This window comes from Embiotoca jacksoni, unplaced genomic scaffold (genome assembly GCF_022577435.1).
Source record: "Embiotoca jacksoni isolate LCO1_2020_lvr unplaced genomic scaffold, fEmbJac1.0.p SCAF_19, whole genome shotgun sequence".
Lineage (NCBI taxonomy): Eukaryota > Metazoa > Chordata > Actinopteri > Embiotocidae > Embiotoca > Embiotoca jacksoni.
Genome location: NW_027185329.1, coordinates 6,489,333 through 6,513,683, shown reverse-complemented (window position 1 = coordinate 6,513,683; position 24,351 = coordinate 6,489,333). Strand labels below are relative to the sequence as shown.

At 39.9% G+C, this 24,351-nt stretch overlaps 1 protein-coding gene across 1 annotated transcript; it reads left to right on the top strand.

The window, feature by feature from the left end:
* Positions 1–610: 610 nt before the first annotated feature.
* On the top strand, positions 611–23,450 carry pla2g4ab (phospholipase A2, group IVAb (cytosolic, calcium-dependent)). Its single transcript, XM_069153206.1, has 19 exons — positions 611–696; positions 1,988–2,101; positions 3,170–3,251; positions 3,499–3,647; positions 3,947–4,060; positions 4,471–4,508; positions 5,055–5,199; positions 8,207–8,343; positions 8,704–8,926; positions 9,201–9,315; positions 12,111–12,248; positions 12,332–12,421; positions 13,564–13,629; positions 15,078–15,208; positions 15,584–15,695; positions 15,900–16,084; positions 16,187–16,376; positions 17,767–17,924; positions 21,070–23,450. The coding sequence occupies exons 2-19, from the start codon at positions 2,084–2,086 to the stop codon at positions 21,226–21,228; spliced, it is 2,250 nt and encodes a 749-aa protein (XP_069009307.1). The 5' UTR covers positions 611–696; positions 1,988–2,083; the 3' UTR covers positions 21,229–23,450.
* Positions 23,451–24,351: the final 901 nt, after the last annotated feature.

The window sequence follows — 24,351 nt, the reverse complement described above, 5'->3', positions numbered from 1 at the left end:
TTGTTCTATTTTATTAATGAGAAATACATCTTCCTTCAAGTAATGGAATAAGTATGATTAAACATAAATATATGGAAAGGTTTATATTATCAGTAAGACCAGCGCAGCTCCTCTATTGTTTGTGTCTGAATTTATCATTTAAATACAAAAAAGGTTTTATGCCTGGTGAAAATACTTGATTAAACCCAAAATGTCTTAAATCGAGACTAGGCTTAAAACGTGAGTTGGAAACTATAAGCAGGCTGATCTAAAATGGAATGTTTGACTAAATAATCTGAACTTCAGCACCACTCTTGTATCATATTCTTATAATACAGGAAAAAGTTGTTCATTGTCAAAATAGTCTTTACGCGCCCTCGTGCGGGCAAAGCTGCTCCCTGGTGCGCATTGGAAAGCACTAGTCAGCTGCCCCCCCTGCTGAGTCAAACCTGACTCGTTTTGGACATTTCCGTGACTGTTTTCTGCCCTGTACGTTTTTATCTCAGTTAACATTTTAAACTTTCAGTCATTTTTGCCGTCTTCGTGAAGCACAGGTTTGTTTCTGTTAGTGTTCAGGCACGGACTTTCTGGCTGCCGGCCGTACGTATTCTATCTGCCGAAGCACCTCCTCCAGCTCCACTCCTGCGCTGGTAGTTCTCGATCAACATGACATTTTTTTTTGTAGGATTTGTCAGTAGATAGCGTCCTCCTGATAAGGTACGTTGCCTTTTCATTTCTTCACTAGATACAATGTTATGCGTTGGCGAGTAGCCTAAGAATGGACAGAAGTTTGGAGACGTTTGTGCCGACAACTTTTTTAGTGAAGGTTTAAACAGCGTCTTCGTGAAAACACATTTTAAGCAACTCAGAGGATACGGAAACTGAAAAGGCACCGTAACGAACGCGTATAGATCAACAACTTTTAATTAGTCTCGTTTGTGATTGTCAGTTGTAGGCTCTAAATATTGCAGATCGGTGCACACAAATTCAGGTCTGTATATTATTGAATATATATTTTACAGTCTATATCTTGAATATAGAAGGGATGTTATCATGTTTTATGTTTACATTTTTACAAAAATGTTATATCACTGTCATCTTTATTGTCTTACATCAATCATATGGATCCCTAACATTACCCATCATTGCATGTTGCACCCTCTCACCATCACCAGGCATTGTCTGATGTGGCTTCAATCTGTTCTGCCAATAAGAATCAGGCATAACCTGTTCACAGTGACGAATGAAAAGCTGTGTGTGACGTCTATAATCCAGAGAAGAGTTACACTACAGTGACTCTTCACTGTAATATATATTTTGGGAAATGAACCATCTTTATCTTTTATGTCTCAGATGGGAGTACACATGTAGAGGAGGAGATGTTACTGTGTGCTTTTTAAAGCTACAATTACTGCAGCTGTTTTGCATCATGGCTGGCGGCTGTGTGTCCCTTTCACATTTTGTGTCCTCGTATGAAAATTTGGAGCTGTGTAGTCTCTGGGTTATGTTGGCACACAAACAGCACTGCATACACTCATTATACGCTGCAGAACAAGGGCAGAGTGAACTGGCATTTTCAAAAAGTTGGACCACTGAGGCAAAGTACGTGACCAGTGCTGTGAACATAGTCGCTCTACGTGCTCTCAGTCCCCTCAGTAATGACACGCTTTGGTGCACAGCTGAGAAAAGGCTCAATGACCTTGATGCGCTATCAACTATACACACACACACACACACACACACACACACACACACACACACACACACAACCAGTATGCAAAAATCTTATCAACATATGTGTTATTTTACACTATCATTACAAACAGATGGCCTTATTGTTATTGTAGAGCCTGTTCTGCAAACACACTCCAGGCACACTTTTTTTTTCCGGAGCATCACACATTTAATGTGATATTTTTTTTAATTAGGGCCCGAGCACCGAATGGTGCCAAAGCCCTATTGTTATTTATACTTGTATTTGCACTTGTATTTGTATTTTGTCTCTCAGGTTTTAAATGTTTCCGTGCGTGATTGAGATGCTCTCCTGAGTTAAAGTTCACATCTTGACAAAGGCTTTCCTGAGAATCACTCACCTGGCAACACAATGGCTTCCAATATAATTGTGAGTATATACATAGATATTACTTCCTGTATGTGTATAAAGCAGAGTGAAGCTGAAACTGAGATGGACAGGCTCCAATATTTTTAATAATGACACAAATCCTTCAAAAGACGACCTCAGCTTACCGGTTTTTCAATAATGCTGGCACAGTGCAGCGCTGTCCAAGTGTGCAAAAGGTGTCACTATGTTCAGTTCAGGGATTAAACTAGTTTGAGTTGAAGAGTTTAGAGGCACTCAAAAGGGTAATAATCTAAAAAGCCTTAAATATCTCATGTCAATTTAGTAATCTCTAAAAGTTAAAAAGTGACTAAATAACCTTGATATATAAAAGTTATTTTTTATTTTTTATAAATTAGTACCCTCTTGAGTGCCACAAATTTCTTTAATTGCAACAAACATGTCAGAATCACAGCCATGCTCATCACCACTGCGCTGGATGACAAGATTCAATGAGAGTTGTTTTAAACAGTAAATATGAATATGAGATCATCTGTGTGGTATCTGCATTTACAGTACTTATTTCAGATTTGTAAATGGCGCATTGAAACCACATTGTCTCTCATAAATAACTCTTAAGGGTTTATAACAGGCCATCACAAACAATGGGTATTTAAAGGCTCTTTGTGTCCCTCATGAATGGTCACACCTTAAAACAGCACTGAACGCTAACACATGTCAAAACAACACAGCAAAAATAGATGGTTGTATTTGAACTCATATTTTTCAATATTGAGAGTGGAGCCATCAGCACAAACTGACTAAAAGCATGTTTGGTAAAACTCTTTTGAACTCTGTCAAAATGTAAGGAGACAGTTTTCAATGCACACAGCTGGGAAGTAAACTCTGAACTAGAGATTTCACAGTGGATGTGACAGTCAGGGTCGACCTGCCAAACCACCCATATATTCACACAAATTGCCACTTTATTCTACAGTGAACCTGTATTTCTCTTGCAGTATGGGTTGTGCGCTTGTGTGATCAAGATTTGTTATCTTTGTTTTCACTGTGGTTGGACTGACTTTCCTGCATAAGTCATGAAGCCAAACTGAATCGAGTGTTGTTTTGCAGGTGGAACAGCAGTTTTCTCACAAATTCACAGTGACAGTGGTTCGAGCTGAGAGCGTCACCAAGGGAGCTCTGGGTGACCTGCGTGAGTCCTGCATTTCTTTTTCCCCCTCCATTATCATGGGATTCTAGCATTAAGATATATATTTTTGCTGCACTTTAGAGCATGCATGTAGTTCTTGGTTTTCTATCTTAGGAACATTTTCAAGATTATTTTAGATCTTGAGACAGATAAAAACAACAATATAAATGTACACATGCTGGTCAGGGGGGAATAGTTTTATCAGGGGCATCTGTTGTTTAGTAACACTGTTGAATGTGTGTGTGTGCAGTGGACACCCCAGATCCGTACATGGAGCTGTTCATCCCAACGGCCCCAGAGAGCAGAAAGAGGACCAAGCACATAGACAACGACATCAACCCAAAATGGAACGAGACCTTTCAATTCATATTAGACCCCAACCAGCAGAACGTCCTGGAGGTTAGACCTGCATTTTATTGTCTAGTGCAGTTCACTACAAGCCATGTTGTAGTGGAACATAAACCCACATAAACACAGCCTAACAAAAAACTAGCATCAGGATGATTGTTGTTGTAACACATCAGGGTCATCTGAGGACAAATAAATTCATGCTTTTCTGAAAAGTTGCATGTACATTGATCATTGTATGCTTTTTGACAAAAATGGTTAGAAGGTTCAGATGAACTTAAACTCATGCCAGAATGATTAATGCATTATTCTTTATTTAACCATAGACTGCTTTTGCTTGTTCCTATCAGTTAACATTAATGGACGCCAACTATGTGATGGATGAGACGCTTGGCACGGCGTCCTTTGACATCAACAAACTCACAGTAGGCCAAAAAAAGATGGAGACTTTCGTCTTTGGCAAAGTAAGACACTTGATTCACCAGATTTAACATGTGGATTACCACTTGTGGATTACAAAGAAATATACATATGACACCTACAATTTTTTAGCTTGAATATACTATTGTACAATGATGTGAGCTTCAATAAATCCCTGCAGTGACATGTGTGGGAGCTTCAATGTGCCAACTTAATAACTCTGTAAATTATTTTTGTGGGTAATTGTGACAAGTGAATTAAATGATTCAGAAAATGTAAGGTGCTCAGTTACATTTGTATTTCTAACCAATGCAATGACTTTGAAAACTATTCAAAAAACTATTTGCATTGTCATTTTGTCAGCTGATTGATTTTGTTTGTGTAATTTCTGATATCATTCACTGTCGAAGGCTCTGTTGCTGTCCAATAACAACATATTTAATGATTTTGACAGGCGACCAAAGTGTACTTAGAGATGTCTTTGGAGATCTGGTATGTATTACCTTCAAAATAAAACTTGAGTTGTTTTAGTTAGCTTCACAGAAAATTTTTGTTGGCACTATTTACAATTTAACCCAAAAAGCCCACATGTGGAAAGGCAGTTCTGGTTAAATCTAACTTGGATTCTATGAATAGATCCATCAAAGAATTTCCCCAGGGCACCTCAGAAACTAAAATTAGAGCTACAAGCAGCATTACTCACTTGAAGCACTTGTGTGTCAGCTAATATATAGATCATATGCATAGGTTTGAGTGGGAGGTTTTGGAAATGTCTTGCATGTCTGACATGTCAGTCATTATGAGAAGGTGAGCATTAAAGCGTGAGAGGTCGTGTCTGCAGATGTGTTTAACACCAGACCATCCAAAAGCAGATCTTAGCTGTCCCAAAGATCAGTTTCAACATCATCGGCAGTATTATTTGCACTGAGATCACATCCTCCATCTGCCTCTCAGCAGAAACTGTTAAACATGAGTTTTATTGTCTGTCTTCTATCACATTTTATTAAACATGACTGATATATTGTTTTTAATCTCCAGGACAAAGCTAGACCTGCGGTTCAGCCGGGGCCTGTGCGACAAAGAGAAGCAGTTCAGACAAACGCGCAGAGAAAGAGTGATGCTGGGCATCAAGAAGCTGCTTGACATGGAGAAGCCTCGTTTTCTCCCCAGCTCTCCAGAGGAGGTGGGCACACTGCAACAAGGCTAACACTCAACAGACATTTAACTTTAATTGCTTTGTAGTATTTGAAACATTTTCTGAGTGGTGATGCCTTAATTTATTCAAACACTGAATTTGACCAACCTGTTGCGCTTTCCTACGTACAGTACAACAGTGTACAAAAACTGTTAACAGATTCAAGCAGCATCCATTAGCATGTAGCATATTAGAATAAAGCCTAGAAACAGGGAAGTAGCTTGCCTGGCTCTGTCTGAATCTGCCTTGCACCTCTAAAGCTCAATTATTATCTGGTTATTCTATGTTGGATCAATCTGTTTGGTTTTACAGGTTAAATAAATGATCAGAGCCGGTATTGAATTTTAGGATGGGTACTGTTCTCCAAGGTCTCCAGGAGCAATCAGGACAAATAAGCAAGGTCACTGGATTTCCACTCCATTATGTTAAAAATTGACGAATAGTTTTCTATTAAAAACCATTTCCCCTCGGGGATTAATAAAGTAACTACCTAACCTAACCTAACCCAACCTAACCTAACCTAACAACAGGAGAAAAGAACATAAACATGCAATATTAACCAGAAGCAGTAGACCAAAGGGAAGGATAGAGTTGAAGGGAATTTCCATAGCGAGGAAAGCTATTTCCCTGTTTGCAATCTCTTGTGCTCACCTAAACTAACCACTTACAAGCTGTAGCTTCATACAGTGTTTAACTTACAAATGGTACGAGAGTGATAGTTGTGAAAGTACTGACCCTAGTTCAGGCAATCTGCAAGGTCTGCAGCTACATTTAAGTTTTTCATTACCGTGGTGAACTTAAGATGAACTTAATGCAATCCTGCTACCTTACTGTTCACCTGCAAGCAAGGATACTGCTACCTATTGCTACTGCTGCCATTGAAAGAGCTCTTCAAGAGCAGGTGGCCCACTAGTTCAGTTCAATCCCTGGGTCCCCCTCTCCACGTGCCAAAGTGTTCCTGGGCAAGACTCTGAACCCCAAGTTCATCTTATATAAATATTGGGAGGACAATTGTAAAGTGCTTTGAGGCAGCTAAGCTGCAGTAGCGCTATATAAGTAGCCTACAGACCCTTTATCATCGATCTGCTCCGAGTCCTCCAGTGGGAGAAGTTCCAGTAATATTGTCACTCTCCGCTCACTGCTGTACAAAGCCTGGCAAATCTAAGATGGCAAATCCTAACATTGTACATATTCTCATTCACAGTTGCTTTAGTATCTTAACATTGCACCTTGCACCTTGTGCCTTGCACCTCTAAAGCTCAATTATTATCTGGTTATTCTATGTTGGATCAATCTGTTTGGTTTTACAGGTTAAATAAATGATCAGAGCCGGTATTGAATTTTAGGATGGGTACTGTTCTCCAAGGTCTCCAGGAACAATCAGGACAAATAAGCAAGGTCACTGGATTTCCACTCCATTGTGTTAATAATTTAATAATAGTTTTCTAACAACAGGAGAAAAGAATATAAACATGCAATATTAACCAGAAGCAGTAGACCAGAGGAAAGGATAGAGTTGAAGGGAATTTCCATAGCGAGAAAAGCTATTTCCCTGTTTGCAATCTCTTATGCTCACCTAAACTAACCACTTACAAGCTGTAGCTTCATACAGTGTTTAACTTACAAATGGTACAAGAGTGATAGTTGTGAAAGTACTGACCCTAGTTCAGGCAATCTGCAAGGTCTGCAGCTACATTTAAATTTTTCATTACCGTGGTGAACTTAAGATGAACTTAATGCAATCCTGCTACCTTACTGTTAGGTTAGGTTAGGTATTTATTTTATTAATCCCCAAGGGGAAATTTTTTACTGTTCACCTGCAAGCAAGGATACTGCTACCTATTGCTACTGCTGCCATTGAAAGAGCTCCTCAAGAGCAGGTGGCCCACTAGTTCGGTTCAATCCCTGGGTCCCCCTCTCCACGTGCCAAAGTGTTCCTGGGCAAGACTCTGAACCCCAAGTTCATCTTATATAAATATTGGGAGGACAATTGTAAAGTGCTTTGAGGCAGCTAAGCTGCAGTAGCGCTATATAAGTAGCCTACAGACCCTTTGTCATCGGTCTGCTCCGAGTCCTCCAGTGGGAGAAGTTCCAGTAATATTGTCACTCTCCGCTCACTGCTGGGCAAACCTAAGATGGCAAATCCTAACATTGTACATATTCTCATTCACAGTTGCTTTAGTATCTTAACATTGCACACATACAATATAAGTATATACACTGTAGATATGATGGATGTGATAAGCATGTTTATTGTGGGATCTTTGTTCTACAACAGATTTCCCCTCATGATCTGTAGCTTTAGTAAAAAAAATAAACTGCTCAAAGAAAAATAGCTCAAAGTATTGAGGTCTGTTGCCTTTTGGTAATGTGATCAGGAATTGTGACAGACTTGCTGACTTGCTAAATTCATAACGTGATACAGTCTTTCACAGACTGTGTTCTCAGATTAGAAAAACACTGACATTTCTCCCACGGGGAAGTGAACCGTAAACCTCACAAAGCGCCAGGGTCTTCTCCCATGCTTGGAGCTAAACTAGTTTTCCCGCTAGTGTGAGTTTGGCTCGATGCTCTTGGGTCTGGTTGTAATCTGCAGCGAGGCCTGCTCATGTCTTCAACATGTGCCGGAAGCTCCAGAGTAATGAGATAGCCAGTTACTGCCTCCCATTACGTGACAACAACCCCGAGCTCCGTATCCAGCATGACTGTGGAATTATTCTGAACTGAGCCTGAGATAAACACAGACTGCAGGAAGGAAACAATGTTGCACATTGAGAATTACAAAATAGTTGAATTTCTGATGGCTCAAGTTAGAAAAATGTCGTAAAGTCTTGACGCAACCAGCATGACATCCTCACTGCAGAGGGAAGTTACTCAAACTAGAATAAATGTGAGCCTCACTGCTATTGTACTTTGTAATGATGGGATGAAGCACGCCTCTGTTTCTTTCTTCCTCCATTATAACTCTTACTTTGTTTCTGTGTGTGTTTTGCAGGTGCCAGTGATAGCTATAGCAGGTTCAGGAGGTGGTTTCCGTGCCATGGTTGGCTTCTCTGGTGTGATGAAGGCCCTGTTTGAGTCTGGGGTCCTTGACTGTGCCACATATGTTGCAGGCCTCTCTGGATCCACGTGGTCCGTTTTTATTTAATTTTTCTGACCTCTTTCAGACACTTTTTCTCTCTTTATTTTCATCTTTGTTGCCTTAGCTTTGTGTCTTTGTACTTTTTTTCTTTCTGACTCTGCTTCGGTGTTGCCCTCTTCTGCTCTGGCAAATTTTCCTGCCTTCTTCTGCTGGTGTGAAACTGTCAACAACAAACACTTCTGGCTCAATAAGTCTCCCTGACTTAATGGATTTAACTTAATTACAAGTACAGTACCTCTCACTAAGAGCGAGTGATATAGCTTAAGCATGTATCAACTGATTTTACAACATTTTATTGTGCGCTGAGATTTGGCCAATGCCTCTTTTCTTCTCCCTCTTCATCCCTGTAGGTACATGTCTACTCTCTACTCCCACTGTGACTTTCCAAATAAAGGCCCAAAGGACATCAACAATGAGCTGATGAAGAGAGTCAGCAGTAACCCGCTGAGGCTGTTGCTGCCCCAGCACATCACAAACTACATCCATGCTCTGTGGTCCAAAAAGGCCTTAGGGCAGCCCGTTACCTTCACCGATATCTTCGGTATGCTAATAGGAGAGACGCTTATACCAGCGGTAAGAGACAACGCACTGCTGCTATTTATTTGCATTTTTTTTAAAATTCCATACTTCTCTGTCTGATTTTTTTTTCTCACCAGTGCGTCAGTCCAGTTCATCTTTCATTTCCTCAACATGTTTGTTTTTCTTCCTCACAACTTTTTTGTAAAATTGTATTTACATATAACCATGCACTCGTAGTGGGGTAGAAATTTGACCCCTACAACCTAAGAATACTTTATGAACATGTGTGAGTGTAAATGACTAAAAGAGAGTTGCTCTCTCCTATCAGAGGATGGACATCAAGCTGAGTGACATCCAGGATAAAATAAACCAGGCCCAGTGTCCTCTTCCTCTCTTCACATGTCTGCATGTCAAGCCAGATGTGTCTGAGCTCATGTTTGCGGGTAAATTCTTGTTTGTTTGGGTGTTTATGAGTGTCTGCAGGTGATTTTATATTAAATTATGTGTTGCATTGACCCCACATCCCTCACAGAACTACTTTGCATATGTAATGAGTAACTAAAGATGATCAGATGCATGTGGCAACATGCAAAATAACCAAGCAGTACATTTCCTTATAATGTCATGAACATTAATAATGTGACATGACGTGGTGGGCTGTCATCTAATGGCGGCTCTGCGGTGGCAGATAGCAACCGAGCTATATCAAGGAACTAAGTAGGGTGCACAAGGCCATGATGGCTACTCCCAGTACTTCCTCTTTGTCGATGTAGCCTCAACAGCAACTGCACTTCAGTCAAACTCTGAGACATTTGAATAAAAAAAATACAATTAAAGAGCACAAGAACCTCAAGTGATCCTGGATAGATCGCTGAATATTTACTGGCTTAAAAACCAAAAAACAGTAAAGTAAAACAGTAAGACTCATTTGATTTCTTTGGGGACACTTTTTGGAGCTCTTCTGTACAATGTAAAATTAAATAGTCTGAGCTGATGTCCTAATTTCAACTATAAAATCCATTCCAGGTTGTGTCAAAACATCCTCCTTCATTGGAAGCTATATACAGACTGAAATGGCTCTTGAGAAAAATGTGTGTTCAAAAATCAAAATTAGATGGTAATCTAAAAGCAAAACATGTCTTTTTAACTGTCTGTTTAGTTCATGGATAGAAACGAAAATTAAAGAAACACACTGACAGGAGCTCATGAAGCCAAAGAAAACAGTGACAACAATACTGTAGAGATCCTTCCTTCACTCAGGGTGTAGGTCACAACACAATAGAAAACTTACCCCAAGTCTGCTATTTGTTATTTCTGACTGATGAAGAGCTAATATTGTGTCACTTTAATATGTATTAGGGCGAGGCCAAACTTGCACCCGATCTAGATTTACATGTTTTTCTATTCTTGGTTCTCATCATCACACCTAAACCTAAAAATGACTTCCAAGAAGTAGACAGGCCAGTATGAATTCTTCAAAAATGTGACTAAAATAGACCTTGTGTTCCGTTTTTCTTTTTAAGTCTCCTCTTCCTTAAAGTGTCAGGTTTCTTTATGACCTGGATCAACAGAAAATACCTTCCAGTCAAAAGACAGCTTAAGTAAAGCTCGGTTGTGAAATAATCAGCACATTTAAAAGGCAATTATTGTCTGAAAGGTAACATTGGTAATTGGACACTTGTTGCCCTCAACACTTCCAGTCACTCCATGTGTACTGTGCACTGTGCCTGTCTGTATAGCACGCTGTACGTAGCAGACAACCGTTTACAACTTTGTAATATTTTGCTCAGATGCTCTGAAATCAGTAAACACTTCTTCACTGGAATACTGTCATGCCCTCGGTCTTACAATTTATTTTAGAATTATATTCCATGTAAACAAAACTAGACTTTGACACTAGATATTTGGAAAAAAACAACACAAAACTCACTCAAAAAATTATTTAGAGGACACACCATCTTGTAGACATTATAGTAGAAATATATGTTCGGAAAAAAGAGCAGTAGTTAAGAATTAAATATATAGTTAGAATAAAATATAATGTGGATGACAATGTACAGACTATTTCTGAGTCTATATAATGCAGAGCCCTGCAGTTAATAATGTATAGGTTATATTTGAGTATTGCTGAAACTGCTGGTTTCCCAGAATCTTCACACACAACAGCCTCTGAGTTCACTCTGAGTGTAAAAAACAAAAAAACATCCAGTAAGTGGCTGTTTAGAGATGGAAACGCCTTGGTAATGAGAAAGGTCAGTGGAGAATGGTTCAAGCTTAGAACGACTGAAAAATACTATGTTAGAGAAGATTACTACTCTACAATTCTCTGAGTGTTCTTGCTGACCATATGCATCATTTTATGGCCACAATTTGAGTATCTGCACTTGTGAACAGGTGATTCACAGCATGAATGTGCAACCAATTACACCATTTCTGAAAATCTACAGAATTTACAGAGCGAGACACAGTGTTTGGGGGATTGTGTACTTGCCTTTGACATGTGCGAACGTGCTGACAATGACTTATTTGTTATTTCAAACACGTTTTCCCAATTGAAGTTTGGGTAATATTATTCCAGAGTGTTGACTCAAAGGTGTCCACCTCTGCCACGACTGCAGACCATGTAAACATTGCAAAATTCTTCTCAGTCATTTTAGCAGCATGACTGTAGGGATGGCGTTGTTGGTCTGTCTGTTGGTTCACCACTCTGGTCCAGGTTGGAATATCAGCTCTTTTGAAGGATTGGCATGAAATCTTGTGCAGACAGTCATGGTCCCCAGAGGAGGAATTTTTTTCCTCTAAAACTACCAACCAGACAAATTTCTAACATTTCTAGTGTTTTATTTCAACATCTACCGGTTGGATTGGCACAAAAGTTTTTAAAACATTCATGGTCCTCAGGGCATGAACCCTAATGACTCTGGTGTTCCCTGAATTTTGCTTTCAGGCTATAATATTAAGACTAACTAAGCTGGTGATCGTGGTAATGATTAAACCTTCATCAACATCATAGTATTGTCACTGTGACCATGTTAGCATGCTGACATTTTTATTTAACTTAATGCTGTGCCTCAGTCCAACCTTACAGAGCTGCGAGCATGATCTTTTTAACTTACAAATGCGACCTGTTTGCCAGAGTTTTAATCTGCTGTGATCAGTAATCAGGTGCTTTATGAATATTACATGGTGATTATGTGTTCATTTTTGTGACATTAACGCTGAGATTCCGACCCCGCAGACTGGGTGGAGTTCAGCCCGTATGAAATTGGGATGGCGAAGTATGGCACCTTCATGACTCCCGACTTGTTTGGAAGCAAGTTCTTCATGGGAACTGTTGTGAAAAAATACGAGGAAAACCCTCTTCATTTTCTGATGGGTAAGAAAGATGTTTTAATCTACAGCTTTTAATAAAAGACTCAGGCATCCTTTCATGATACTAACAGATGTTTTTGATGTCAGGTGTGTGGGGAAGCGCCTTCTCCATTCTGTTCAACAGAGTGTTAGGAGTCAAGGACACAGTTGGTGGCAGCACCATGGAGGAGGAGCTAGGTAATATTTTTGTCTTTTTCTTTCTGTATGTTTGGACAGACCGACACTTGTCTGACTTAAGGAGGTTAATTGTAAACAATCAGTGAGGAAACAGTCTCACCACAAGGTCACTTTCAATTATATCACATGATCTTCATCAGCAGATGGAGTTTGCTTGTTTGTCATTTAATTGAAGATGGCCAAATGTTTGTTTTTCTGAGCACATTCATCTCGTTATACATGTTGGCTTCAAATGTAAAAACTGAAAATACGTTCTTGACCTGCTGAAAGCTCCAGCCACTAAAGGAACTGTTTAATATGATTGTTGGCCACTAGAAGGACTTTTTCCTCTCAGATAAGAGTGAGTGTACGACGTAAATAAAAAATAAAGTAGACAAGAAATGCCATTAATTGAATTCCTTTTACATAAAAGATGATAAAATCTCATAAAATTAACTATATTCGTGGTAATCCAAAATTTATTTTCTGTTCTTGGAAGTATTCGCCAATAAATTACTTGTATATATGCTTCAGTACATTTTAAAACTACGGATCTTGAAACATGTCTTCAACATAACATCAAATTTCCATTGTTAGTCATAGCTACTTTGTGTTTGTAATAAAGAAGGTAATATCTTTGTTTTGGTATCTACTGATGAAATATCCTCCACGGTACAACATCCAACTGAAATAGACATTCAGTCGTGTCTTGGATCTTGTCATCATCTGTCAAATCTTACTCTGATCTTTCACACACTTGCCTTGACAGCAGTGGGTTTCCCATGCACCTTTAAAAATAATTAACTCACTATCACCTAACAATTTAAGATATGTTGCATGAGTGTGCGTGTGTGTTTGTTTGATGTTACCACAGCAGTGGGAAGGTTTTGGCTATCATGTTTGTTTTCGTTGAATGCAATTGTTTCGGGTGACCTTTATATGTTCAGACGCACTGCGACAATGAGTTGGTTGTTCGAAGGTGCGAAGAAAGTCTCCACTTAGTTGAAGAATGTATTGGTGTATCAGGTGTATGACATTTCTTTCTGGACTTATTTTGATAGAGATATATATTACAAGTGAATTTGATAATGTCAAATACCCTTGAATGATATTAACATGCTTCTTTTGAAACCTGAAGAGTGCCATTGTCTTGTGTCTTACAGAGCAGATCAAACCACAGCACATTGTCGGAGTGGACAGTCTGGACAATGATGATGTGCCACGCAAAGGTGAGAAAGACGGAAGGAGTCTTTGTTGTGTAGATTTATCAAGTTCTCTATGGTCCAACAGACTTTAAATGGTGTCAGTAAAAAAATTGACACACTGATGGGTTTGAGGCAAAGTTGACACATTTTAAAGTGTTGTGGTAATGTTTCCCATTTGTATCCGTTGCTGTGACACAGCTGCATCAGAACAGCTGCTGTGATCGACATGTGAAAAAGTGCTGATCAACAAGCTTTCACTTCTAATGGCTTCTCCACCTGTCTTTTAGGTGTACAAATGCCGTGATGGGGTGTTTTCTGCTCTTGATTATCTCATCAATAATAATTTTCAAGCAATATTTTAGCAAGTAAATGCTTTTTCTTTTTTTCTCAAGTGTGAACATGTGAGTGAATTTTTAGAGCGATCTATAAATAGAAAGAGGAAGGGCCAGAGGAAGATGAAGAATGAGTAGTCAAAAGACTTTTGCTCTAAAGAAACTGACTTTGAAAATTATTAAAGTATTACTAAAGAGTTAAACTATTTTCAAAAAGGGCTGTTAATAAAAAAAAAAATAACCTCTATTCAGGTAATCCCTTCTGGCTCTTTTTGTTACAATTTACAGTAATTGAGATTCTTTAAAATTCAGAGATATTCAATCAACTTCCTGTAATCGTATACATATCATAATACATTTTCTTACTTTTTAGCATTCAGCAGCTGCCCTAGTTTTTTCTTTGTATTATCACTATTTGTTGCATGCGCGTGTTCCTCGTGGATATAGACGACCCGCTGAGTCACACAGTTCGTTGGAAATGCCCTTTTTATTTCCCCTTCACCCCACACCAATGTTCTGTGTCGGCGCTCTCCTGCCCTGCCTCCGAACGCCCGTTCCGTCTCTGTCTCCCCTTCCCCCTCTCCAGGTCCTGCTCACTTAAAAAGGAGAGAAATCATCCTGATTTAGTTCAGCTGTACCACTCATCCTTCTCCCGGCACCGTTCCCTGAACCACTCCCCCCACACCTTCCCCCCCTGCAGCTACGCTAACCACACCCCGCCACCACACTATTATTATTACATTTAAAGGACCATTGTGTAGGATCTAGGAGGGAACCATTAGCAATTATGTGGGAATGTAATATTTATAAATGCGTTTTCATTAGTGTATAACCACCTCAAACTAAGAATCATGTTTTCATTACCTCACAACAAGCCCTAACATCTACATGGGGTCTTCTTCTACAAGTCATGTCACGTTGCACCGCCATGTTGCGACAGGAACTTAGAAGGGACAAACCAAACACTGGCTCTTGTGTTTTCACGTTTTTGGAGAATTTTGCTTCCACCATAGTTGTTCAGTTCGTTGCAACCTGTAGCGTCACCACAAAATGCCACTAAATCCTCTGCAATGCTCCTTTGAATGGTAATCCTTTGTCACCATTTAACAACATATTTTCTGTCATTACTTTGACGTTCAGGCGGGACAGAAAGCCAGGAGGCAGAGGACGAGTTTAGTCGCACTGCTGAGGCCAGCTGGGTTCAACGAATGTTCACCTCTCTCTTCAGTGAATCCGCTCTGTTCAACACGAGGGAGGGTCGGGCTGGGAAGGTACTTGAAAATGTTTAAACCCTGAAATTATATTAGGTTAGGTAGGTTAGGTTAGGTTAGGTTAGGTAGTTACTTTATTAATCCTCGAGGGGAAATTTTTTCGCTACAGCAGCATACAGAAGCAATAAGATAATAATAGAATAATAGAAAAGCAATAAAATAGCAGTAAAATAGCAGTAAAAAATATAAAATATAAATATAAAATATAAAATGCACAGTATATACAGTACAGTATATATATTATACAATATATTACAGTCCATACAAAACATTGCATGTGCTTTTTTTTTGCAATTTCTTTTCACTTTTCTTGTATTAAAATTCACAACAACCGGCTTCTCTCACCATCCAAATGCTTTGTCAACTTTTTACCAGGTGCATAACTTCATGTTGGGCCTGAACCTAAATACCAACATCCCGTTCTCTCCAGCCAGTGAGATCACGAACCTTGCCACTACCCCTGAAGAGGAGGTGGACGCTGTAACAGGCAAGAATGACGAATGATGCACAACTTAATGCTGTTAAATTTGTGTTGCAGTCAAGGATATGAAAAACAGGACAGGACATTATCATTTTGCGTCGTGTGGTTTTGATTCAAGCTACAGTTACTTGATAATCCTATCTGGGACTGTTTAGGAATTGTATCCAGTCACAATATACATAATACTGAAATATGTGGACATTTTCTCAGATCCTGATGAGTTTGATCGTATTTACGAGCCTCTGGATGTGAAGAGTAAGAAGATCCACGTAGTGGACAGTGGCCTGACCTACAACCTTCCATACCCCCTCATCCTGCGGCCGGAGCGAGGTGTCGACCTCATCATCTCCTTTGACTTCTCTGCACGACCGAGCGACTCCAGCCCCCCGTTCAAGGTCAGAATTGGACTTTTTTTTTTACTGTCATGAACTACTAAAAATGATCCACACACAGAGGAAATCAAGAGAAAAGCTTTCTAACTTGTATATATGCCACAGGAACTCCTGTTAGCAGAGAAGTGGGCTCGGATGAACAAGCTCCCATTCCCCAAGATCGACCCGAAAGTCTTTGACCGCGAGGGTCTGAAGGAATGCTACGTCTTCAAGCCAAAGAAAGGCGAGAAGAACTGCCCGACTATCATCCACTTTGTCCTGGTCAACATCAACTTCAGGGAATTCAAAGCGCCCGGTAAGTATGTGCATATGTGGGAGTTTCAACAGCATGTGTGAGGGGGAAAATACACAAAGGTATTGTTGTAATCGTATTTTGTCATGAGGCATTTCTTCCTCGAAGTTGCACTATGGAATTCAGCTGTATTCGGGTCCCCTCATCTGAGTGACCCATATAAAGAGCATCTGCTTTGGATTACTGTGTTTTTTTTGTAGCGGAAACGGACTGCCTTTGTGTGAGTGTGTGTGTGTGTGTGCACACGTAGGAGTGAACCGCAGTGTGTTCTGCCTTTTATGACCTGCTCAAGTGAAATACCAGGTCCTGGTCGGGAATCTCTCGCTCCAGTGGGAGAGCTCTGTGTATGAACAGTCCATACATCAAGAGCCATACGAAGACACACTTTCCATTTACATTCAGTAGGTCATCTGCCCATATACTTTCGCTGGCTGTTGATGGATGTTATGTCATGGATTGGCACTCAAACACAAAAGACATCTGGAGGAACTACACCATAAATGGAATTCCGGTATCAGCTCATGACAATATACTTGCATTTTCTAAACTATACCTTCTTCCTGCCTGAGGTCTCACATATTTACGCCTGCAATTATGCATTAAAAGGAAATTTACGATCACGGTTTAGGTTTCCCCAAAAAACAGCTGATTCATCAGGGTGAATCAGGATTGAATAAAGTAAACTGTTTGTAATGTTGAGCAGACAGTCAGTCTTGACCTCTGGTTTATAGAATGACGCTGAGAAAACTCAACCCACTGATAACAAGGAAATGCTATTAAAAGATCCACTGCAATAGTAAATGGAGCTTTAGTATATCTTATTAAACTAATTTCATAAGAATAACAGAAATGAAAACGTTCCTTGTAATGAAAGAGCAGTTTCTTGCAAGTCTTTCCAAAACTTTGTTCTATTCAGTAAAGAATTCATTGTCTGCACTACAAATAAGGTTGAACCTAAAGCATGCAGGGTCGTAGATCAAACACAATATTTTCTTGCTCAACTGGCTGTGTATTTATGAATGAATCACTTAAAGTTTGTGCTGAGAAATCAGGCTCACATCAACAGGTGGCCTTTCTGAAACTGTAAGTTACTTCACAGTTGTTCTTGACCTTCATAAAACGATCAATCAAAACCAATACATTTTGTAGTGTTGAAGGCCGGGATTGAATTTAGAAATTCAACCTTTAAACCAACATGAACAAGAGTGCTTCCAACTGCTGATGAAGATCATATGATACGGTCAAAAGTGGGAAAAGCTTAGAACTTGGAGTGAGATTGTTACTGATTCCAAGATAAACTTAACATATATATTTAGTTTTCATCCCTGTGGATCGGTCAGTTTTTGTGGATCTTGGTTATTACCTACTTTCATATTTGTTCATTTACTCCCAGGTGTTCCCAGAGAGGCGGAGAAGGAGAAGGAGTTGGCAGATTTTGACATCTTTGATGACCCTGAGTCACCATTCTCCACCTTCAACTTCCAGTACTCCAACGAGGCGTTCACTCGACTTCATGACCTGATGGAGTTCAACACTCTCAACAACCTGGAGGTCAGTTCGGTGCAGTAGCAAAGTTTGGAATAGATAAAGATTTTGGCATCAAACAACAAGAAGCAATAGAGATGTTTGCAGGATACGAAGGGCAATCAAAATGTTCCAAGACTATTTCACTCAAACGGAGCACAGTACAGCGATGTGCATATTACTGTCATGAGTAACTGTTCCAAGTTTGATTGCTTGAGCAACATCAGCACCTGAGTTTTTTGTGACTACTGGCACATTTGGAACTCCACCATGGAGGTGAAACTTGAGCTCAGAGGGCACATCAAATTTTGTGTCAAATCTTTGGGGAACAGAAAGGTAGCCAAATCCCTTGGAGAGGTGGTGGGGAGCTACAACTGTGTTGTTGCAGGTAAGAAACCTGTACATGTTCAACACACTGTGAAGAGGTGCTTTGTCATGTTGGAGAACTCAAGTGCGCCACATTTCGGGTTGTTCACACTGAATGTTTCCCCTTAGACACCTCAAAATATCACAATAGCACTCTGTGTTGACAGCCTGACTCCGCGGGACCAATTCACAGTGCACAACCCAGCAAAGTGGTCTCCGAGGCCGATTTCCCAAGTTTGACACAAAATTTGATGTGCAGATACGCCCAGACCAGTGGTCACAACCACATGTACAACTCAGGTGCTGCTGTTGATCAAGCAACATAACTTGGTATACTTACTCATGAAAGTTGTGGCTTCCTCCTGCTCCATTGCATCACTGTGCTGCACCCAGGTAGAGCATTATATAAATGGTCTCTGAAGTCTTTGATCCACCCTCAAGTGTTGCAGTTATTAAGACTCAAGGTCATCAGGGTTTAGCAGGTGATTATGACCTTATCTAAACAGATCACTGAGGCTGACTGATTTTCAGGCATTTCCTCAGCCGTTCATTGTTCATCAGCTTTCATTCAATGTTGTCAGTCAGGACGTTTTGCATTTTTGCTTTGTAACTACACATATTATTTAATTGTGCAACATCAAACATTTTTAATCCCAGAAGACTATGACAGACCGGATGATACAAGCCTCGGCATGTTTACATTAGGTGTGACACAGACTTTCACTCTATATGAGTCAAAGTCTGAGTCCGCTGCTGGGTAATGATTCAGATGTGATGCAATATATTTGATTTCACTGAATGGTCAGCTCATTCAGACAGAAGTACACTGCCATTAAAGATATTTTTTCTAAACACCTTGATTGGCAGATTTTAGCACAGTTCACAGCATCAGTCAAATCAAATCACCAGCACCGGTCTACATTTTTAGTCAGGCGAGCAAAGTGAGTCAGGCCGCCCGTTCATTTCAGACTGAACTATTTGTGGAACTATTTGATGGATTGCTGGGAAATTTTGTATTGATGTTGATATTACTCTTCTGATTTTGAATGTGGATTCAAGATTCGTGTTTGACTTTTACTATAACGTAGCCATGAGCTTTACATCTGTGACTTTTCAATTATTATCTTGAAAACTGTTGGATAGTTTGCCATTAAATTTGGTACAGACTTTCATGTTCCCTTTAGACTTTCATGTTCCCTTCAGGATGAATTGCAACCATTGGGAATCACTTTACTCCCCATGTAGCGCCTTTATAAAAAAAAAAAATTTGTCCAATACGTACGTTGTTACAAAATCTTGCAAAACTAATGAATTTCCAATCCATGTCAAGTGTACTTGGTGTTTAGTGTAAATTAGTAAATGTTTGTTTCGTTAAACAAGTAGACGTACCTGCTAATAATCAGCATGTTAGTAGAGGTGGCGGAGAGCGACAATTGTGTTGTTATTGCCGCATTGACATTTGTCTCACAATGTTCCAGTAGAACTCTTTGTTGACAGTCTGACCATGGGGGACGAATTCACGGTGCACAACCCTGTGAATGCCAAAGAAAACCCATCTGTCTGACCTGTGTTGTATCCCCAATTGTTTTCCCCGAGTCCGTTGATAGAGGCAGTCTTTAGGCAGTTTCCGGTCTTAGCTTATTTTTATTAAGCATAGCATACAAGACATCCTGCATAGCATACAAGACATCTTGGAGAGCCCAACATCAACCAGAGGTCTCTTTGTTGGAGTCTGACCTCCCCCTTTCCGGCACATACACTTATACTATAGGAAGAGGTGTTACATACGTTGAGGCGGGAACATTTGCATATGTTTGTCTCAGTGCTTTTCCACTGTCCTCCGTTTGACCCACATCCCCCTTTTGATCTGATAGTGAGTTGCACCCCACGTGACCCCGACGTGATAAGTTCCTGCATAAGCAATGTGTTCTACAATGCTTACAGTCAGTATATATTTTGAGCTTCTGTGCTAGGTTATGTTCACAATAATACAACACATATATATATCACATCATATCACTTACATATAGGTCGTACCATCAACTACCAATCTTAAGGTGTAGACAAAAGGCTGTGCATGTAAATGAGAGTGATACTGCTTGGCCAAACCAAAAGGTCACAGGAGGGGGTCTGCAACCTGTGGAGTCACATACTGTTGTTCTTTGAGGCATTAACAGGAACAGACTGCTGTCTGGAGGACTCCAGGGGGTGAAGGAAGACAACCCCCACCTCCACCAACCAACAAAGGATACATCAATACACATGAGTTTTTGGTGGAAGACAACCAACGAGCATACAACATATGAGCCCTCATATGCACTAAGCAGATCTATATTCCACACCTGATGCGCCTTTTTCAGTTTTGGACAGTGATGTTCCGCTCCTCTGAAACGCAAATGTCAATCAAAACACCTTTCCAAGCTCATTGCTTCATTGTTGTGGGCTTCCTGAAGCATTTTAAGGATCTACGTTGACGATTTCCAGAGTTTGACACATAATTTGATGTGTACACTGGGGTCATATCCCCGGAGAGATCGCAAGCGCACATGGTCCACTGCTCACAAAACTCAGGAGCTCATTTTGATCAAGCAGCGAAACTTGGAGTACTTACTCATGAAGGTTATCGCTTCTTTGTGCTCCATGCCAGCCATGGTTCTGCGCACTGTTCGCGCGTAATAGTAGCAGTCCCTGAACTTTCTGATCAACCCTCATGGTCCAGTGGATTTAAGGTAGCATCATAATCTTCCTCATTGAAAATGCAAGATGGTACTTTGGATTTAATCCCATGTAAATTTGTCTCCTGCAGGTTATTAAAGATGCCATCAAGGACTGCATCGTGTCCCGCAAGGAGAATCCCTCACGCCTCTCCCTTCCCTTCTCCCTCAGTGAGATCCCGAAAAATAAGTTTTTCAGAAGAGATCCTCACGCAAAACCCTTGAATCATCTCGGAAATAATAAGCAGTAGTTTGAAACTAAGACTTTGATTAGGGATTTTTGTTGCCTTAAAGTGAAGCATTTTCTTTTTGGAAAAAGCTCTCTGGCTGTTTTTCTTCTGTTCTCTTTTTAATCATGATGGTTTTGCGATTCGTCTCTGATAAAGTTTCTGATAAAAGTCTTATGATTACATTCATCTACAACGGAATTTTCATCTGGTTTTATTTGCACAAATGTGACTGATGGAAGAACTGTTATTGATCACAAGCAGCTGATTGTCACTTTCCCAGCTGGCTGTGAGAAAGACTAGATGCTGAAAATCAGCACTCACTAAACCCTGCAGTGCGACTGGATTGTTACTTCCCTTACAGATTCACAAGACTTATTGCGAATCCTTTCTTTTGGTTTTTATGAGAATCCTAAACTATATCTCTCCTATTTTATCCTGTTTGAAAGAAATGACCACTTCAGATGCATGTGTTCATCCACTTCACTTTATTACATCATGTAAATATTCTTATCCACTTGCAACATTCTCATACGGACCTCTTGGCTTGAGTTCATGCTGCCTGGAACGAAACTGCATTTGTATCTTGCCAATGACTTGTGTTCAGCCATGCTGTTGCAAAATTTAGCTTGGAGCTGTGAGAATGCAGAAACCTCACCTGTACTGTATTTGTTTGGGGGCTGAACTCTTTCCGTGCTGATCGTGCGACTGCAGAGTATGCATATCATTGTGTTTTTGTTTTTTTTTCCTACGGATGGCTCGTCTAAACATGTAATCCTGCTTGAAAAACATGGACGGAGAGCTCGTAACCATTGGTTTTGTTTGATGGCAACTCCTAAACACACCAAGTGCACCCCCTCTGGATACCTCAAACATCTCAATGATGTTTACCCACCTACAGGGAGGGAGCACTCCCCTGTAGGGAGTGTCTCATTAAAGCCACCATTTTGGAAAAACAAAACTTGATACCATAGAAACGGCCGGGCTTCTTCTTCTCTATCTCTCACTCACTCTCCAGGAGGTTAAAGGTGTATTTATGTGCCTGACCATGTTGTTTCAGGGTGCCTTTTAGATACATGTACAGTTTGTTTTCGTGTGGCCATTTCCTCCTTCAACAAACCCAACTCGCTGGCCTTTGACTCAAAGTGAGGGCCGGTTGGGTGGAGTGCTGTTTGCCATCACGAGACCTGCTCGCAGCTGAAAACAGTGGCTCTCTGCGGCACTAAGTGGAATTTTACACACTACACCTACACCTGCAGCAGTGGAGGCTTGGAATCTGACACACTACACCTACACCTGCGGGGGCCTGAAGGCTGCACACACAGCAGTGGAATTTTACACGGAAGCTCCTCTGACCCCTATGTGCTCATGTTTCAGCCCCGTTGTTTTGGAAGAAACTGAGATAACAATAAAAGGTTGTTCTGTAGTCATTCTGCAGGAATTCAAACTAGATTTTTCTGGCAGGCGATTTGGGTCAGTTTTGTTTTTTTTTAATTATTATTTTACTTGTTATATAGGTAATCGTATTCCTCTTGTGTTCTTTTAAAAATAAACGGTTTGATATTTTAGGTAATACATTTATTCACTTTCTTTCATAGATTTATATGAGAAGAGCGATTCTTCCTTATGAGCATTAAGTACAGTATTCACTCTTTTTTTTTAACTCTTTTTTTTTAGGCTCTATCAACTTCTGAGGGAAATTTCTGCTTCATAATGCTGCTAAATGCTCCACTTACAAGCTTCTTGCTCCAGTTCCAGCTATCTCATACATGTGTCTGCTGTTTACACAATGTACAATGGGTTTTTAGAGCTTTTTTTTTTTTACAAAAACAGACACCTGCTGTAGGCTAAAAGAAGCGATTATTGTAGTGGCGCTAAGCTAAGCTAGCCACCTGCTGGCTGTACATGTATAACAGACATATGTGAGTGTCATAAAGATGTATGGGCTGTGTACAAAACAAGCATCGATCATTTTTATGAAAACATCCTGTCAACTTCTGAGTAATCCTACTTTTTTTTTTCTTTATAGCAGAAGGTTAATTCTTTTAGAAAACAACAATGAGCTGTAGCAGTTTGATTTTTTTTCCATACATTATAAACTTTGATGATGTTTACACGTCACGAGATGCTAAACCGCCAGTTCTAGGAAATCATTGAGATCATCACCTGTATAATAACTGGCAAAGCATGACATGAGTAATGTTTATGTGCATCGGTAAGAGACAATAAAAAAAAGACAGAATTTATGCCAAGCGTAATGTTTTCTGTTCAAATGTTTGACATCTTTCCCACGTCCGTGAGCCCCCTCCTGAAATAATACAGCAACTGAGGAAAAAGTGCCGAGTTGCAGCTCCACCGTGTTCTGTTTCCTTTTGACTGACTCATATATTTTTAAGACTCTGGGAGAAAGGATTAATCTCTGCTGATATTCCACTAATCGAACAAATCTTAAATAACAGGAATTAGAAAAAAAAAAAAAAGCGCAAACTTTTTCCCCTACTCTTTGTAACACTATAAAATGATTGAAGTGACCCATTTAAAGTGTGATGAGATCATTTCAATATTGATGCATGTGTGAAATATTTTAAATTTTAAACGGTGCTTTTGCATCATTTTACACATAAGCGTCAGTTCTCAGCCTTCAAAAATGATTGTAAACCGTCCCCTGTGGCTGTGGAGGGAGCCTTCTGACGCCTGAGTGCATAAAACTGATTATGTCAATAAGGTTATGTTGATTTGCAAAAGGGGTGTTCACATGAAAGCAGTTGGCTGCATTGTGAGATTGAATTTTGCTTTGATTTTTTTATCGTTCTTTTTTCATCTGTCTCTTATGACTCCCCCAACTTTAATAATGTGCAAATCACGACTATTTTTTTAGATTCCTTACTGACTATTAGTCATTGTAGTGTATAAAAGTTACCATTTAACATGAAACCAAGGTTTGCTTGACCCAAATTATATAAAAAGGAAGTGGTCCAGTGAGCTCTAGTTTTGTTTTCAATAATAATACATCAGTTTCTGACATTTCTGAGTACTCCCCAAGAGATGAAAATGTATTTATGGTCACTGTCAAGTACGTTTTAAGGTTCATTTCCTTGAATAGTTCCAACTTCCCTTAACTGAAAAAAAACTGCCCTTGAGAGAATT